The sequence below is a fragment of the Heteronotia binoei genome, chromosome 4 (assembly GCF_032191835.1).
Source record: "Heteronotia binoei isolate CCM8104 ecotype False Entrance Well chromosome 4, APGP_CSIRO_Hbin_v1, whole genome shotgun sequence".
Taxonomy (NCBI): domain Eukaryota; kingdom Metazoa; phylum Chordata; class Lepidosauria; order Squamata; family Gekkonidae; genus Heteronotia; species Heteronotia binoei.
This window is the reverse complement of record NC_083226.1, coordinates 241,901-260,852: the sequence shown is the minus strand read 5'-3', so window position 1 is coordinate 260,852 and position 18,952 is coordinate 241,901. Positions and strand designations below refer to the sequence as shown.

At 50.9% G+C, this 18,952-nt stretch overlaps 2 protein-coding genes across 2 annotated transcripts in view; both read right to left on the bottom strand.

The window, feature by feature from the left end:
• The window catches only part of TM9SF3 (transmembrane 9 superfamily member 3), an 86,801-nt gene extending 83,924 nt beyond the window's left edge, over window positions 1–2,877 (bottom strand). The window contains exon 1 of the mRNA XM_060236660.1: window positions 2,692–2,877. Coding sequence (XP_060092643.1) covers window positions 2,692–2,787 — 96 coding nt within the window. The 5' untranslated portion in view covers window positions 2,788–2,877. The remainder of the gene's footprint in view (window positions 1–2,691) is intronic.
• A 2,543-nt stretch (window positions 2,878–5,420) lies between these two features.
• The window catches only part of PIK3AP1 (phosphoinositide-3-kinase adaptor protein 1), a gene marked incomplete at its 5' end in the record, with an annotated part of 95,041 nt that continues 81,509 nt past the window's right edge, over window positions 5,421–18,952 (bottom strand). The window contains 6 exons of the mRNA XM_060236282.1: window positions 5,421–6,218; window positions 6,935–7,050; window positions 9,781–9,851; window positions 10,266–10,421; window positions 10,887–10,959; window positions 12,377–12,582. Coding sequence (XP_060092265.1) covers window positions 6,164–6,218; window positions 6,935–7,050; window positions 9,781–9,851; window positions 10,266–10,421; window positions 10,887–10,959; window positions 12,377–12,582 — 677 coding nt within the window. The remainder of the gene's footprint in view (window positions 6,219–6,934; window positions 7,051–9,780; window positions 9,852–10,265; window positions 10,422–10,886; window positions 10,960–12,376; window positions 12,583–18,952) is intronic.

Below are 18,952 nucleotides of genomic sequence, written 5' to 3'. Positions count from 1 at the left end.
CTCTGTCTTGAAAAAGAAAACATCACCTAGAATCCCATGTCTCCTTGTGGCCATTTCCCCTACTGGTGGGAAACCCTTCCTTATATTAAAATAATGATTCAACTGCAAAACAGCAATCCTGCCATGATGGCGGTCTGGCCACACCTAACACTGAAGGATGCTCCTGAGTGTCTAAAATGAGGGCAGCTACTTATTGGTTCAGCAAAAATGACACATCTGGAAAGCTGAGCCATTTTGAATAGATATAGGTGTGGAGGAATAAACATTGCCAGGATTTGGGAGGGAATGCTGCTCACTGTGTTCATTAGCACTTTGGACAGTGGTGAAGTATGTCTGGGGTACGCACAGCTGTAGCACAACCTGTGAGGCTGTGTTAAAGACAATTCAGTTTTAAACCAATACAATTTTATGGCAACAGCAACAAATTAGTATCTATTTATTTAGGAACTACATAATGGAAACTTTGGTTTAAATCAACTTAACTTGTCTATAGGGATGTGCTCTAAATATGTTTATAGCCTTTGTATGAATTGTGTGTACTGAGATGGAAATCAACTGGATAGACAGACAGATATAAAATCAAGCCATCTTAGAGGAAAGCAACTTCAATAACCTTGACAGAGAAAAAGGACATTAAAATATGGTGCTGTGAAAAACCTGCATCCTGGTCAAATCCCAAAGAGCCGATTCCAGAAGAGCCACTCTGCAAGGCTGCCACAAGTTGTGCAAGCCTTCAGGCCCTGCTGCAAGGTTTAAAACCAGGGACCTGCCTGGAGCCTCAGTGAGAAAGGAAATGAAAAGAAACCCCTGCACTTACTGTAAAACTGTCTTGTCATATTTATCATTTCCTTACTTACTTCGTTTATACATTGCCTTTCTCCCCTCTGGGGACCCAGAGGGGCTTAGACTGACCTCCCCCCACCCCCCTACTGGCCTATGACAAAAAACTGCCTACAAAAGCCACCCTGAATGTGGACAAGAAGACCACTGTTCTCTAAAACAGACCAATAAAGATTCTGGGGGTGTCTAGTGCTGATTTCAGAATCCAGACATCTGAAACATTTCTTCACACGATTGGCAAAGGTCTCAAAATGGAGGGGGTGGGGAATGTGACAAGTTCTAGTGAACACTTGCCCGCTCCCAGACATGTCAGTCAAAGTCTACTTGAAATTATGCTGCAAACCACAGGCTGTGCCCTGGCTCAAGCTGGTGTGGCCTAGCGGTTTGTGCTGCAAGCGGGAGCAGGGGAACTCCGGTTCACATCCTCATTCAAGCTTGGTGAGTGACCTTGGGCCAGGAACGCTCTCATCCTCACCCACTTCACAGGGTGGTGTGTGTGTGTTGTAATGAAGATAAAATGGAGGAAGGATGCAATAAATGGCTTTCTCCATTGAGAAGCAAAGCGGGGTATAAGTACAAAATCCTGAAGTTTAGCTGTCAGGAGGAGAAATAAAGTTAAAGCCCAGGCCTACATTATCATAATACATGATTCGAGGGTGGCTGAGAAGCTGGTGCCTGGCGTTAAATTAAATTGATGCTGGACAAGGATTCCTGCAAAGCGGCAATAAAAAGATACACGGGGTCTAGATTTGGCTTTACCCCAGATTCTTCCCTCTCCCTTCACACTCCAAAATGAAATGTTCCACAGCCTTAAATGAGCAGGGAATTTCTTTCAATGCTGACCAGCAACAGTAAGGTTTGGCATACCACCCAAAATTAGACTATGGACTTCCTTCTCTGGACATTTAGACTGAGACTCCTCAGAGCAGGTTCCTCTTTTTTGCAAATTATTACTCTTCAGAGTCCCATATAAATAGCTATGGCTGTGCAAATATGCAGCCTCCACTCCTTAAGCCTGGAGGGGCTTGGGGTTCAGGTCTGTGAGACATAGCATTTCAGGCTCAATCACCAGCACCTCCAGGTGAAAGGATCAGGTACTACTGGGTGATATCAAAGACCTCCACTTGGGCCTGCAGAGAGCCACAATGTTGACAGATCAGTGACCTGAGTAAGCACAGATTCCTGTGACTGCTCAACTGGTGCCACTCAGCAGGAAGTGAAAAGGCTCAGCAATGGAGCTTTCCTAAGCCCACTGGGCTGCCTTTGAGCTGCACAACTCAGAGAGGCCACGAACAAGGGCAAGGTCCTAGATCCAGGTCTCCCCCTAATTGTGAGTTCTCCGAGCAAGCCTTACATAAGACAGTATGCTTTCAGCCCTTCTCAATAAGCATAACACTGCTTACTACTGTATTTTTGCAGTATCATATGAAGCACACTGCATGAATGCCAAGACACAGAGCGGGTGACCATTTTCACACAGACTGCCCATGAAAGTCAGCTACAGCTGTATTGCACTATTCCAGAACAGAAGTCCTGCTGTTGTCTTGCAGCATCTTTAAGACAAGCAAGGTTGTATTGCAGTACAAGCTTTGGTGGACTAGGGGCCACTCTGTCAGAAACCACACTTCCGCAGAAGCCACTGTTATGCCTGGACAGTGTGGATGAGGAGACCCAGACTTGACCACAACAACAGTTGCCCGGCTCTTATGGGTTTCGGTGTCTCCCCGTAAATGCCAAGAATCATAACTCTGTTTAAGCCCCCCCCTCCCTCCCTCCCTCCCTCGCAGGCCTCAGCCGGGGGGGGGGGGCGCCTGGCAGCGGGCAGCCTTCCTGCCTTCCTTCCTGCCTCACCGTGTGGTCGTGCTCGTCGGCCCGGGCGGGGGGCGGCGCCCCGAGGAGGAGGAGGGCGGCCCCCGCCCAGCAGCACAGGAGCCCCGCCGGCGCCATCCGCGTCGCCGTCCCGTCGCCACCAGCCTCCGACCAGGAAAAGGAGGAGGAGGAGCCGCTTCCGCCGTCCCCGCCACGTCATCCGGCCGCACGCCGGAAGCACAGCCGCTCCGCCACGGTGTCCCGCGACGCCCAAGCCCCGCGGAAGGCGAACGGGCTCGGGAGCCCGAGGGGGCGGGGCCGCCCTCTGGGTGTGGCTGGGCCGAGCGAGCCTTCCTCCTCCTCCCCGCAGTTCCCTTCCCTTTGGCCCCGGGGGCTTGGGCTGGATCAGAGGCCTCCCACTCTCGCTTTGTGCAGCCAGATACTTTATAAAGGTGGTTACAGATGTGGAATGACAATAGCAGTCTTGATGGGATTAGGTGTGGCATGCAAGGGGGTAGCAGGCCTGGAGATAGCAGCATTGGTAAGGAGACAGCACACCCAGATCTCAGTTCTGTCCAGGAGGATGCAAAGAATAAATGGACACATGTCTGACATTAGGAAACACAACATTCAGCTGCTGACCTAAGAGGAGCAGTGCTGTTGCAAAGGGATTTCAAAGGGACATTAAGAAAGAAAGACTGCTGAATTGCAATGAAGCTCAAGACAAGGCATCCTCCTGGACTGAATTGAGAGCTAGTTTTCCTGTCTCAGTACCAATGCAAAGAAGAAGAGATTGCATTTATACCCCACCCTTCACTCAAAGTCTTAGAGAGGCTTACAATTTCCTTCCCCTCCCCAGAACAGACACCCTGTGAGGTAGGTAGAGTTGAGAGCTCAGAGAAAATGCTCTTGAGAGACCAGCTCTTTCAAGAACTTGTGACTAACTCGCCACACCAGCAGGTGCACATGGAAGAGTGGGGAATCAAACACAGTTCTCCATGCTCCTAACCAATGCACCAAACTGGCTGTGTGCTGTTATCATTTGTCATCTGAAATCACTCCACTGTCCTACATATAAGGACCAATCCAAATGTTCAAATTCCTAATCAAGATCTTTTTGAAAGAAAATAAATCCTGATGAGACCAGAGAAATCAATTTTTTAAAAACCCCTCAACTATCTAGAATAAGCCAAACTAATTTCCTCATTGTACATTGTGCTTGTCAGAAGGAGCCATCCCTCCACCCTCCCTCCAAAGAAGAGGTGTGCTTGCAGGCAAAAGCTTATATAGCAGTGGATCAATAAGAACAAAAATTATATGCCTAGAAGAAAAGGGTCTTGGTCTTGAAGCTGCCATGGGGCTGTTTTTCTTCCCCCTCCCTCCCCCAAAGCAGAAGCCACCCCAGGACAGAAGCTGTGTGTGTGTGTATGCATGAGTCAGAGACAGAGGCTTTTGTATCTCTGCCACACAAAGCAGGACGCAGCCATGGAGCTGTGTGTGTGTGAGAGAGAGAGCAAGGGAGGCAAGAGGCAGAAAGCAAAGAGCCACTGAGGGAACTGGGAAAACAGCAAGCTCCCAGACAGCTGCAGCAGCTGTGCTGGAAAAGGAAGTTGTTTAGCGGCCAGATTTGAGCCCTGTGTGGGCAACATGTTTGACACCCCTGGAGCAGATGACCCTTGAAGTCCTTTCCAGCTGTTTCTATGAAAGCATCCCCAGCTTTCGCTACATGGCCATCATCTGGTTGCAGGAGTTGTTCTATGTATAGGTTTCAAAGAGCCACCCTGATATTTCTGGCAAACCATGTGTGGCGGCCAAATTCGAAATAAAGGCAAAACCCCAAGAGAAAGAGCACCTGTCCTAATGCCAGGCTACAGCACCTGCAAAGCTTACGTGGCCCGAACTGGCAACCAGGAAGTGGTCTTCAGAATGCAAAACTTCTCTATCCATTAGGGTTGCCAAGCTCAAGGGGAGGCCTGGAGTTCCTCCAGAATTGCACCTGATCTCCAGATCCCAGGTCCCCTGAAAGAAGTGGCTGCTTTGGAGGACTGAGCGGGTGGCATCCCCTTCCCAAGGTCCTTCCCCCCCCAATTCTGCCTTCCCCAGAGACCCGCTCCTGGAATCAGAGACGCCCTACCTGCACCACAGACATTTGCACTGAAGTGCATCTGAAATGCTACAGGAGTTTCTGAGGGAAAAGGACACTGCAAAACATTCTGATCAGTTCTGACAAAGGATCCAGCACAGAGACAGCGAAGCCAATGAGGCCCTCTTTTTGCCCGCCCCCCCCCCCCCGGTCATGCCTGCCTAGTCCTTAAGTAGGAGTTCCTCAAGGTTTGTCAGCTCAGGCCTTCCTCGAAAACACCTCCTCCCTTTGGGTCCTCCGGTGGCCACATGGCAATCCTCACATACAGCCTTGGGGGTGCACAGGAGAGGTTACCTGAAAATGGGAACAAAGCAGTGTAGGATGACGGGGCCCACAGCCTTGCCCTTCCCGCCCCACCCCGAAGGAACAGAGTGTGCACCTCTGCCACCTCCTGCTCTGACTAGCCATGGCTGGTTGGCTTTTCCTGGAGAAAAACACACAAGGGCTACTGGCTGAAGTGTCCCTTCCCCCTTCCGCCCTTATCTTGATGATGCCTTATTTTAGAGATCTGCCTGCCTCTGTGGGAGTTCTCTGCATTTTGAGAATGTAGGCCTTAGTTACTGTTGACTCTACTTCCCTTCATCATACCCCCTCCTCTCCTTGCAAGAAAGGGAAACAAATGACAATGGACACTTGTGTGCACATTTATTGAGGTTCATGAATGGATGAGCATCTGCCTCTTTAATGTCCGCTGCTGGATGGGTGGCATCTGGGAGGCAGTTGCAGAAGTGCCAGGCAAATGTAGAGCTGCAGGGAGATCCTACCTACCTCTGGTGCTCGAAGCAGGAGTTGCAGCTCAGCCCTCCATCCTGCTCCTTTCTCTGAGGAGCAGCTCCATGTGCTGGGATGGAAGTCTGAGGCACAGCAGGGCCACAGCAAAACCCATCAGAACCAGGGAAGTCTTCAAAGGAATTCCTCAAGTGCCTCAGCCCCCTGCAGACTCCTCCCCAGAAAAACCCTGATTTGCCTGTCTGCCTTCCATCAACATTCCTGATTTCATGCACCATCAAGTAGTGGCACAGAAATGCGAGGTTCTGCTCGGAGAACCGTTGTAATAAATTGAGAGATTTTGAGAAGGTGATCAAGAAACCCTGCGTGTTTTCTGTGACTAGGCTGGATGAATCAGGCGCTTTCCAGAAACTGTGTGTCTTTTCTGACCGCTGCTGAAAAGCCACAAGAGTGAGGACTCCCAATTCCTTGTTTTCTACTTTGTTTCTGAAGTAACCTCCGTGCCAAGATGATTCCATTGACGGTGGGATGGGGAGAAGGAGGAGAAAACTTCTGCTGAACACACTCCCAGTATAAAGGCAGTCTTAAAACTGAAACCAGGCATTCCCATGTTTCGCTCTTCCAAGGATTTCATGCAGCATTTCACCGACCTCTTGGCGGGACTGGTGGTGGGTGACATCTGTCCTTGCTTAACGGCCTGCAATAAAAGGCGGGAAAAGCAGAATGTAAGAACAGCTTCTGTTGAACTGAGGAGATGAAAAAGGAGATTTTTTGGTAGCTCAGCCTTGCATCAACTCAAACATAAACATAACATTAAAATGTCAACCACAGAGATGATTTAAAATACCAAAGAAAGGGCAAATTAAAAAAAATAATATAAATTAAAAGTTCCAATTATTATTTAGCTAGTTCCTAGTTGTAGGTGCATATAACTTGTTTGTTATAATCATATATTAATCTAAACCTAACTTTATACAATGTCAGAGACTACACAATTAAATCTGGAACTTAATAGTTTTATTATTTTATGAAACCATATGCAATGCAGGCTTTAGACATCACACAAAACCATGGTGGGAAGGTGGCTTATTAACTGTGGCAAGTCCTGGCATGTTCTGCAGGGGAAAGAACATCTGTGAGGCAATTCAGGATTCGAATGATCTCTTGCAAGTCAAATCCAGGCTTCCCAATCTAACCAGTTACAAGCTAGCCATGGATGTGCATTATGTCTGAACTGACCCACACTGCGTAGTTTTACTGTGTGACAACCCCACAGAGCATTTATTTAACAGCCTTCTACTGTTGCGGCAGGTTTCTGTTGACAGCTGCTGGTTGGAATCAACACTAGAAGAATCCTCCCTTCTGCTTTCTGATTTGCTCACTGAGCACAAAGTACATGTGACGATACAAAACCTGCTAGCGATGCGAGGCGGTATTCTTGGGGTCCTTCCAGATGCTGCGAAGTGGTGCTTGTCCGCTTGATGCGTCATGGGGCTGAAATTTCTCTTCACTTCTGGCATCTCATTATCCTGCATCAAAAATGTGGAAGTGAGTTTCTGCCCCACAGCCACTGACTGCACCACCTCCCGTCTATTCTCTTCAAGGGACTACAAATGGCAAGGCTTAAAAAAGTAAAGAACCCCCTGAAAAGTCACTGCATCTGACACCAAGACTGCAAAAGGTTGTGGGGTGGAACAGCCGTGCTCTGGCCTGCAGGCCCTGTCTCACCCTGCCCTCCTGGGTTTCCCCACACCTGGGAGGAGGGGGCTTTGTCTAACACAGCTGCCACCAGGCCTTTGTAGGGAAATGCCCACTGGGAGGGTCACGACTCCCTGCTTCCCTTCCAAGTTCTGAGGCCTGGCCTCTGCGGCTCCTGCTGCCCAGGGTCTGGTTTGCTGCCTTGTGCACCCCTGGAGGAATGGCCTCTTGCCAGCTTCCGGCCTTCCCTTTCCTCCTGGTGCACCTTTTAAAATAGTGTGTCCAAGACGGTGCAGGTCTCCATGGTACAGAGAACCACTGCCAGGATCAAAAGTTATAAAGTATTGATTAAGAAGAAACTGTTCTCCAGCCTGCTTTTAGCACAGCACCAGACAGAGCGAGGGATTCCAAAAGAAATGGATAAAGTGCAATTTCTTGCTCCCTCCCTCTATACATACAGTTGTTCAATATAAGGCAGGCTCCCTTGCTTAGGAAGTTGCAGGTTTTTGCAGGAATGTCATTGCCTTCAAGTTGCCTTCAGGAACGCGGGCCAGACCATGGCAACAGCCTCCTCCTCCTCCAGGCCTCAGTGAAGAGCTCTGTTGGCCTTGATGGAATCCGCACCGAACAGCCCTCCCTCCTGGCCCCCAGGCCTTTTCTCCTCTCTCTGTCTCTCCCCCCCACACACACACACACTGGCCCAGTCAGGCCGGGTCAAGGAAGCTTTTCCTGAAGTCTCCAGAAGTTTCTTCCTGAAGTCCTTCTAGTATTTAATACCTCCAAATCTCTGTTCTCTGCCGGGGTGGGGCATTGACAATCCCATGGTCTGTAGCTAAGCCTCTTGGCATTTCTTAAAAGGTGGCACCCAGCTGGCCCTCCTTACGCCCATCAGCATGCTGATGCTCCCCAGTGGGCATCTCAGGCCACAGTCACACAGAAGACATCCCCACCTTTCCCCTTCTTGGAAACCCTGGGCCCCCTGGGGTGGCCACTCCTGCTGGGGTCTGCCATCGACCTCAGCAGACCCTAGCCAGATGGGCCCCCTGCCAGCCAGCATCTTGATCTGGCCTTCTGCTCTGAGCATGAAGACGGTCACTGTACCATGAACAGATCACTGCTTGCTGGCGCATGGAGGCGAGAGATCGAGTCAGGTGATCTGCCTCTGCAACATGATGCCTCGGCCTAGTTCTCAGGTGACACGAGGGGGCCCACCTGCTGCCGTGACTGGCACTGCCCTGTAGAGGCGGGGCCAGCCTCTGGAAGGAGGAAATGGCCTGGGCAAGTGGCAAGAGCGCTGCAAGGAAGGCGCCTTCTCTTGGGCTTCAGGGAGCCCCTTGGTTTGCTGAAGGGCTGTGGGTGAGGAAGAGAGGAGGGAGAGGGACAGAGCGACAGCGGAGAGTGGCTCCAGATGCATCTGATGAGGCATGGGCTAGATCTCCCCGTCAGCAGAGACAGAACTGGAGGGTTTGAAAGTGCCTGCCAACTTGTCACAAATACCTCCCCTTAAATTCACAGGATCTTCATTGCTGTCTGATGGCCATCTAGCCTCTGTTTTAAAACCTGCAAGGAAGGAGAGCCCACCACCTCCCGAGGAAGCCTGTTCCACTGAGGAATCACTCTAACAGTCAGGAAGTTCTTCCTAATGTTGAGCCAGAAACTCTTGATTTAATTTCAACCCACTGGTTCTGGTCCTACATTCTGGGGCCACAGAAAACAATTCCGTACCATCCTCTATACAACAGCCCTTGAAGATGTCAAGTACTTGGGCTTCAGGGAGCCCCTTGGTTTGCTGAAGGGCTGTGGGTGAGGAAGAGAGGAGGGAGAGGGCTACAGCAACAGCAGAGAGAGGCTCCAGATGCATCCGATTAGGCACGAGCTGGAACTCCCCATCAGCAGAGACAGGACTGGATGGTCCAAGGGTGCCTGCCAACTTGTCCAGCTGGATGGGATTCTTCTCAGCTGGTCCAGTCTGAGGCTGGGGATGGGCTTCTGTTTCACAAAGTGGCCAGTCACATGCCCTTGAAGGGCCTGCAAGTCATGGACAGAGGCAAGCCCCACTCCAACGCTGCCTCCCAGCAACAGCTATTCAGAGGGTTCCTGCGTCTGACCATGGAGGTTCAGCTGTAGGCATCATGGCTAATAGCTGCTGCCTGCCTTACTGGTCTGTACTCCCCTTATATCCTGCTTTTCTCCCCCCCCCCCCCGCCACGGGGGACCTCGAGTGAGTTCTCCTCTCTTCCTTTCCGCAACCAGCCTGCAAGAGGGGGTGACTGGCCCCCCAGGTCACCAGCCAGAATCCCTGGCAGAATGGCAGTTCAAACCTGCTTCTCTCCTCTCCTAGTCTCGCACTTCCGAAAGCCACTTGGGGGCATCATCACCCCCACAGTATCAGTGTGTGAAGAAGCCCTTTCTGTTACCTGCCATGAACCTATTGCCCCTGAGTTCTAGTGGGATGGAAGAGAGAATTTCCCTCTCTATCCACTTTCCCCACACCATTGTCCATTCGATAAACCTCAATAATGCTGCTAAAGAAAAGAAAAACTGAGTTGAGGGGAAAATACCTCGTTGTCTCCGTCCATTCCACTGCTGACACTGAGTGAACTGCGCGTACTGGATCGGTTGCTTGAGCTACCTGGTTGGAAGAGAAGATCAGCAGCTGTGGTTGGGTGTCCAGCCCTTAACAAACAAGGCCCACTAATTGCATTTCACTGTGGAGAAGCCACATGCCTGCCCCATCCCGTGGCCCTGAAGCCACCACTCCTCTGGGGCCTACCATGGAGGGAATGGTCCCCTCCAAAGCAGAGAAAACTGTGATTCTCAGGGTAGTGCCCAAGGACTACCTGTGGAAGACTGCAGAATACGCTCAGCCTGCAGTGAACCTGAGTGGTAAGAGGTGCAGGCTGGGAATGGCAGAACTGCTAATGAGACCGTCTGGATTCTCCTCTCGAATGGGATCAGCTTTATTCTGCATGCCCCCCCCCCACAATCACTTTTCCCGAGGATCCTCCTCCTGCCTCTTTAGAGGGGTTCCTGGCTGCTTGCTTACTTGCAGAGCTAGATGAACTTTCTGTTTTCCAGTCCCCTCGCTTTATCTCTTTACTTGGTGGGAAGACACTTTTCCGGGGGCCAAATTCATATATGCCACATTCTGATTTCTTGGGGGTCTTCTGCAAATGTCCCAGAGGCACAGTGATTTCCAATTCTAGCAAAAAAACAAAATCATTCAAAAGCCATTTACAAGGATGGCTATGGTCTTGTCACTAGGGGTATGCATTTGCCTAATGGGGAAAAATACCTGATTGGTATTATTCAGATTCTCTAATCTGATTTGGCTACTGATAAGGAGATCGCAAATAAAAACCAATCAGTCTTCCCTTCCCCAGGCTGCTGGCTGGAGAAGGGAAGGGAGAGAAGGCCAGTTCAGTCCCCTATGCTTAGGAGCCCAGAAGGCTGAAACTGACCATTGCCTTCCCTCCCCTTGTTGCCCAGGCAAGGCAAAGCTCCCCAATCCCATTTCCCGCTGAGCTGTGCTGGCTGGGGAAGGGAAGCAGCACATTTAAACATGCCTCCTCCTCCCCAGACAGTTGTCCTTTCCCCGGCCACCAGCAGGGGCCAGCCAGCCAGCCAGCAGGGGAAGGGAGGGGATGCAGCTACAAGAGGCTTTTACCTGAAGGTTTGCCTGCCCTTTGCTTTTCAAGCTGTCGGCGTGTGATGCTGTCACGTAGTCTTTTCAAGTTGTCCTGAAAATGCAAAACGGTGTTTTCAGGTATCTGGATAATAACTGTGAATTATCTCTTCATAAGTGCTTGCTCAGTTTGTAAGATGGAGCTCAGTTTGAACAAGACACATGAGTTGGGCAGTTCTGTGCAGCTTTTGAGAGGAGCGATTCTGGTGGTCACAGAGGAAGATTTGACTGGACTCGTTAAGAGCTGCTCTCCCCTCCCTGTGGCTCCCAGTCCCTGTGTTATTTATTGACATATTTGTACCCAGCCTTTCCTTTTGGCTCAAGGCAGTTTTTCTGAAGGTATAGACGTATTCCCACCCCTACGCTTTGAAATTAATTTATTTAGAGAAAGAAGTACTTTTCTCCCTTTCTCACAATACAAGAACTCGTGGGCATTCGATGAAATTGCTGAGCAGACAGGTTAAAACGGATAAAAGGAAGTACTTTTTCACCCAAAGGGTGATTAACATGTGGAATTCACTGCCACAGGAGGTGGTGGCGGCCACAAGTATAGCCACCTTCAAGAAGGGTTTAGATAAAAATATGGAGCACAGGTCCATCAGTGGCTATTAGCCACAGTGTATGTGTGTATATAAATTTTTTTGCCACTGTGTGACACAGAGTGTTGGACTTGATGGGCCGTTGGCCTGATCCAACATGGCTTCTCTTATGTTCTTATTTAGAACATTATTAGGCCCCCTTTCCACCTAACTGGGGTCCTTATGGTGGTGAACAACTGGAACCATTAACACAGCTTTTAAAAACACACCTCATAAAAGCAAGCCAAAGCAACAATTAAAGAAGACACATGAAACACACCACAGCTAGTTCCCCAAGCTCTTCTGCCAACAGATATGGAGCCTGCTTCCTGCTTGTGGGGGAGTCCCTTCCCCTCATAAAGTGCAACTGCTCAACTCTGCCAATATTGACCACTGATCCAAGTCCAGAACAAGTTTTGCAGTCCCAACATTCTGCATATACCTGAGGACTACTCCCCACCCCACCCCCATCCGCATCCTTGGTCACCAAGAAGGGCATCTGGAGACCCCTTGTTCTCTTGTAGGATGTTTCTGCCCTGACCTGGAGGGCCCAGGCGAGCCAGATCTTGTCAGAACTAAGAAGCTGAGCAGGGTCAGCCTGGCTTCGTAATTGGATGGGAGCCCACAAGGAAGCCCAGGGTTGCTACACAGAGGCCAGCAATGACCAACCACCTCTCAAGGTCTCATGCCTTGAAACCACCACCACCACCACCACCCCGGGTCCCTTAAGTCAGCTACGACTTGCGTGGTTTGTTCTTTAAAAACAATCACCATGGAGATGCGGGCAGGTTGTTTCCTGTCCAAGCTTGGACAGCAGAGAGGTAGGCAAAAGCCTGTACATGTGCAGTCGCTTGACTTTTATGCCTGGGAGCGCTTTCTGAGCCACCCACCCACCTGCTGAAAGCGAAATGAGTCTGCTCTCTTCTTCTGGTTCAGCTGCCACTCCTTGAAATGCAGGATGGCTTCGTCCACCGTCAGCATCCCCAGCTTCACTTGCTCCTGCAAGGTGATCAGCTGCCTTTGCCCAGGAGTCTTCATCCCAACAAATGGGTCGTAGATACTGGACTGGGAACGAACCTGCAGAGCTTTGGCTGCTGCCTCTGGAAAAGAAGAGACGAGAAGGGAAGATAGGCCCTGGAGCAGTTCTGTCTTCAGGTGATGCATCCAGGCCTCAAGCTGGCCTCAAGCACACGCCTTCTCCAACACGGCCTGGCCCTAGACTAGGCAGCCCAGGGAGGAGGTGTTGTGGCCCAAAGCAGGAGCTGGAAGCCCCAACTGCAGCCAGGACTTCTTGGTGGCCTTTACAGGCCCCCACCCTCAGCTCAGACACACTTCCCATTGTGAAAAGAAGAAGGTTGCAGATTTATACCCTGCCCTTCTCTCTGAACCAGAGACTCAGAGCAGCTTACAATCTCCCATATCTTCTCCCCCCACAACAGACTCCCTGTGAGGTGGGTGGGGCTGAGAGGGCTCTCACAACAGCTGCCCTTTCAAGGACAACTCCTGCGAGAGCTGTGGCTGACCCAAGGCCATTCCAGCAGCTGCAAGTGGAGGAGTGGGGAATCCAACCCGGTTCTCCCAGATAAGAGAGCTATGGTTGACCCAAGGCCATTCCAGCAGGTGCAAGTGGAGGAGTGGGGAATCAAACCCAGTTCTCCCAGATAAGAGAGCTGTGGCTGACCCAAGGCCATTCCAGCAGCTGCAAGTGGAGGAGTGGGGAATCCAACCCGGTTCTCCCAGATAAGAGAGCTCTGGCTGACCCAAGGCCATTCCAGCAGGTGCAAGTGGAGGAGTGGGGAATCAAACCCAGTTCTCCCAGATAAGAGAGCTGTGGCTGACCCAAGGCCATTCCAGTAGCTGCAAGTGGAGGAGTGGGGAATCCAACCCGGTTCTCCCAGATAAGAGAGCTATGGTTGACCAAAGGCCATTCCAGCAGCTGCAAGTGGAGGAGTGGGGAATCCAACCCGGTTCTCCCAGATAAGAGAGCTGTGGCTGACCCAAGGCCATTCCAGCAGGTGCAAGTGGAGGAGTGGGGAATCAAACCCGGTTCTCCCAGATAAGAGAGTTGTGGCTGACCCAAGGCCATTCCAGCAGGTGCAAGTGGAGGAGTGGGGAATCTAACCCGGTTCTCCCAGATAAGAGAGCTGTGGCTGACCCAAGGCCATTCCAGTAGGTGCAAGTGGAGGAGTGGGGAATCCAACCCGGTTCTCCCAGAGAAGAGAGCTCTGGCTGACCCAAGGCCATTCCAGCAGCTGCAAGTGGAGGAGTGGGGATCCAACCCAGTTCTCCCAGATAAGAGAGCTGTGGCTGACCCAAGGCCATTCCAGCAGGTGCAAGTGGAGGAGTGGGGAATCAAACCCGGTTCTCCCAGATAAGAGACCGCACACTTCACCACTACACCAATCGTCAGCCCACTTCACAAGGTTGTACAAATTTACATGGAAGCTTTCTCTAAGAATCTCTGAACAAACACACCAGAAAGGTAAACGTTTCTCTTATATTTCTTCATGTATACCTCACATTTTTCCCCAATATGGACCCAAAGTGGCAGACAACTTTCTTCCATTTTATCCATGCAATAATCCTGTGAGGGAAATGAGTGTGGAGGGGTGTGTGATCAGGGCTGGCCCATCCAATAGGCAAGCTAGGCATTTTCCTAGAGCAGGTCAGCCAAATTCAGCCTCCTCCCCACCCTGCCCCCTAGGCAAATCCTCCTCCCTCCCTCGTCCCTTCATCAAAATTGTAATGCCCTGGGAATGGGCGGTGAAGCGGCGCATTCTCAGGCTCCTTAAAGGTTGACACACACACCCCCTTGTGGATCAGCTGATTGGCAGGTAAAACTACTCTATGGGCTGGTGGCTCCTATACCGCCCCTCCAGCGTGCTCACAATCAGCACTGGGGCAGCAGTGGCAAGTCAGCTGCTGAAAGAGCAGCTGTGTCACTGCGGCCTCCCCACTTCCTTCTCACACAATCCATTCTTTCTGACCCCCACCCCTGTAGCTGGCGTTTCTTTTGTGACCGTGTAGTTACAACTGCGGCCACTTGGGTGGGCGGAACTAAAGAGTCCTCTCTTTGGCTGTTGTGCTGGGGTAGGTGGGACAAAGCGTCTGCGAGAAAGTTTTCGTGCCGGGGATGTGCTTCAGCACAAAATCAAATTTAGAAAAGAACCCGGCGCACCTAATTTGTTTTTCACTCAATTTCCTCTTCCCTGTAAGAGCTTCGAGGTTTTTGTGGTCGGTCCATATTTCGAACGGCACTTTCGCCCCCTCTAACCAGGACCGCCATGTTTTTAGTGCAAACATTACTGCGAACGCCTCCTTGTTCCACACTGACCAATTCCTTTGTCTGCCGCAATTTTTTTTGAGATGTAAGCACATGGCCTCAGTTTCCCTTCCTCATCCTTCTACATGAGAATGGGGCCGACGGCTACATCGGAGGCGTCACATTGCACAACGAAGGGTTTGAGCTCATTGGGGTGGCTCAGGACCGGCTCACTTGTGAACAGCCGCTTCAATTTGTCAAACAACGAAGGGTTTGAGCTCATTGGGGTGGCTCAGGACCGGCTCACTTGTGAACAGCCGCTTCAATTTGTCAAACGCCGATTGGCAGTTTGGTGTCCAATTTAACCATGCTCCCAGTCACTTGGCTTCTGGGCCCTTCCCCTTCGTTTTTAACAACTCAGTTAGGGGGAGCATGATTTGGGCAAATCCCAGTATGAACGTCCTATAAAAATTTGCAAACCCGAGGAACTATTGGAGTTGTCTACGTGTCCTCGGGGAAGCCCAATCTAGCACGGCTTGCACTTTCGCCGGGTCCATTGCCAAACCCCTAGGGGACACTCAGAAACCCAAGTAGTCCAGCTGTTTTGTGAAATTCACATTTGGACAGTTTAGCGTACAGTTTATGGCTCAACAGGGTGCTTAGTACCTCCCGCATCAATTTCACATGAGACCGTTCGTCTTGCGAGTAAATAATGATGTCATCCAGGTACACCACCACCCCCTTAAACAAAAACTTTCTCAATACATTGTTTATAAAACTCATGAACACCCCGGGGGCCTCTTGTAGTCCAAACGGCATCACCAGGTGTCAGAACTGGCAGAACGTCAAACAAGACCCAAAACTTGTTGCAAAGTATAGGCATTTATTCGAGAACTACGGTACTGGAGCTTCAAGATAACACTGATGCCTGAGCCTGGCATCTAGTTACATTTTATGCGGTTAAGACAGCAACAATAAAGCAATCTTTCACACGGTTTACAGACAAGTGTCTCGTTCTCAGGAGTTGTTATCAGAAGGGAGGATGCAGTCCCGCTGAGAGGGCCTGCCTCGCTTGGCTTCAAAGGGCCACCTGCAGATGTTGACCAGGGGTTATCTGTCACCCTTCAGTGATCACAGGGTGTTTGAAATGCAGAGCATTTTGTGTTAGTTACAGAGGCAAAGCATTATGTGTTAGTATTGGATTACAACATGGTTAACATCATATGAGAAAGTTACAAGTTCTGATACCAGGTATTCAAACTGCCCCAGTGGTGTGTTGAATGCCGTTTTCCATTCATCCCCCTCTTTAATGCGCACCCGAAAATACGCATCTCTCAAGTCCAATTTTGTAAAGATTTTCCCCTCCGACACAGAACTCAATAAGTCTTTGATGAGGGGGATGGGGTAGGCGTTGGAGGTTGAAATCGCGTTTATCAAGCGAAAATCAGTGCAAAGTCTAAGCGAGCTGTCCTTCTTTTTCCAGAACCGAACCGGGGCTGCGTGGGGGGCCGTGGCCGGCCTAATAAACCCCCGTTTTAAGTTCTTGTTCAGAAATTTGCACAGCTCCACCTTCTCCACACATCCCATCGGGTACAGTTTGGCTTTGGGGAGCGATTCCCCCGGTATTAACTCGATGGCACAGCTGTCCCTATGGGATGGCAGCTCATTGGCGCTCTGCTCGCTGTCCCTATGGGGTGGCAGCTCATTGGCGCTCTGCTCACTGAACACCCCCATTAAGTCCCGGGATTTCCGGGACTTCTTCCAGTGTCAGGAGGCACACCCTCTTGGTGGAGGGCAGGGGCCGAGGTCTCCACTCTAAATTCCATAGGTGATCCTTACACAATGGGTCTATGAATCTTATGGTTTGCCTTCCCCATCGAATGTCCGGTTCGTGCCTGGCCAGCCACCCCACCCCCAGCACTACAGGGTAAGAGCAGGAGGGGGCTATTATGAAAGACTCCTGCTCCCAATGCTCCTCGATCCCCATGGGCAGGAATTGCGTCTCTGAAGCACGGGGCTCCCCCCTCATCACCGACCCATCCATCTGTTTGAACTGTATGGGGTAAGGGAGGGGCATGGTAGTCAGGCCTAAAGCCTCTACTATTTTGGGCGTTATTAACTCCCGGTTGCACCCCGAGTCAATTAAAGCCTCACTTGCATAAATCTCTTGAGTTTGTGGTTTAACAGTCTCACTGGTACAAAGTATAGTGATCCACTCACTCTCACCCTCACTGGTGCCGGCTCCTCTGCGACCTGTTGGTGGGCACCCTTCAGACCAGGTCTTTCTCGTTTCTCGACGGCTCCTCCATCCAGACCAGCTTGCTCAGCTCATCGTTCAGGAACGGGTCCTCTTCCGCCTCCTCGATGGCCGCCATGTTGCCTTTCGCCGCATCCTTAGGGCGGCTAGGGACCTTCTTCGGCACGGGGGTGCTCTGCTTTGGGGCACTTGGTGGTGCTCGTGGCGGGTTCAGGCAGCTGCTTGCTAGGTGCCCTGGCTTTCCACACCGAAAGCACTTGCGGGGCCCGGCGGGCTTGCCCCCACTGGAACCCTCGGCCAGTTTCTTCACCTCTGCTTTCAGGGTTGCTTTCAGGTCCCGTCCCCCTTTCCCGCTCTGTTGCTGGCGTTGCATGGCGACGCGCTTCATATTGGTCTCAACCTCACCCGCTAACTGGATCCAACTTACTAATGTGGTAGGTCGGACTTGGGTGAGAGCCCGATCCAATATGCCTGCATTCAGCCCCCGGGTGAAGTGCTCGATCTTCATTAGCTCACTCCACCCTCACACCTTTGCTGCATTGGCTCAGAAGTCTGCAGCATACTCCCGGATTGACTTCTGCCCCTGTTGCATGTCGCGCAGGGCTGCCAAAGCCCGGGTCTTCTGGAGGGGGTCTTCGTACTGTGCCAACAGAGCCTGTAGGAACGTTGCTACATAGTCCAGTTCTGGGCTCATGGCTTCGTACAGACTCACGTACCATCTTTTAGCCGCCCCTTTCAGTTTTGACCCAAGGTAATCCACTCGGCTGAACTCATCCGGGAAGCTCAATAATGCATATAGCTGTTCGCCTGGATTGTGAAGTATTCCACTTCGTTAGGGTCCCCATCAAAGGTGGCATCGAGCTCCCTTCCTCTCCCTCCGTCTCGAGGTGCAGGAGGGGGGGCCGCCTGCCGGGGCGCTGCGGGCAGCACTGGGGTCACGGCCGGGCCGCTGGCACAGGAATCGCTGGTGCTGGTTGCTGCTGGATCGGGTGGGGTTGAGTCACCCTTCTGGGTCCAGGCAGCCCTAGAGAATGAGAGATTTCCTGGGTGATCTCTCCCGCCATGTGGTTGGTCATGGCCTGCATCTCCGTCTTCAGGCCCTTGACCACGCTCTCCACTTCATTACGGACCATGGCCCGAAACTCCCTGGCTGTTTCGTTCTCCTCATCAAAATCAAAATAAGAAAAGGGGGGAAGGGAAGCAGCTAAGGTAAAACATTAGCAGCAGTGGATCCATTATGATTTTAACAGGGCCTATTGCTTAGGCCATGATCTCCCAGTCTTAAGTCGTTATTAGTCGATCTTGACAATCTGTCCCTTGGTTACTTACAGTGAAAAACCCCAGGGCTCCTCATTTGGTAAACGGCTCCTGTCACATGCAGTTTGGTCCTTGAGTCACAACCAACATAAGGTGACCCCATCCAGGGAGTCTTGCAGGCAAGAGATGAGCAGGGATGGCTGTTGCCACAGGCTGCTTCTGAGGATAAACCCATCCATGGACTGACCGTGGCCAGACTTGCTTAGCTTCCAAGCTCTGAGGAGCCCAGGAAAAACTGCACAACAGGTGGCCAGACAGGTCACACCATGCCAAGTGACTGACATAACCTTACATATTTGCAGCTGCAGCTGAGAATTATGCTGTGATCGACCTATACCCCCCAGTCCTTCTTCCAACCCTTGCTGTTTCCAGCTACTGAGTCCCTGAGCCAAATGTAAACACATACTGTTTGTGTTCCTTGTATAATCTTGAAATATCTACAGTTTAATACCCTTCTATTAATACAGTTTAATACCCTTCTATTACTGGCCTTCTTCTGCCTCTACACAGGATCCCAAATAAAGCTAATAATAGGACCAGAACAGTAAGAGAGAAGCACTGCAACACTGTCTGAGGAACTCTTCTTGTTCTCACAGGGATTTATGGATCAGATATCAAAAAGGCACAAGAACTT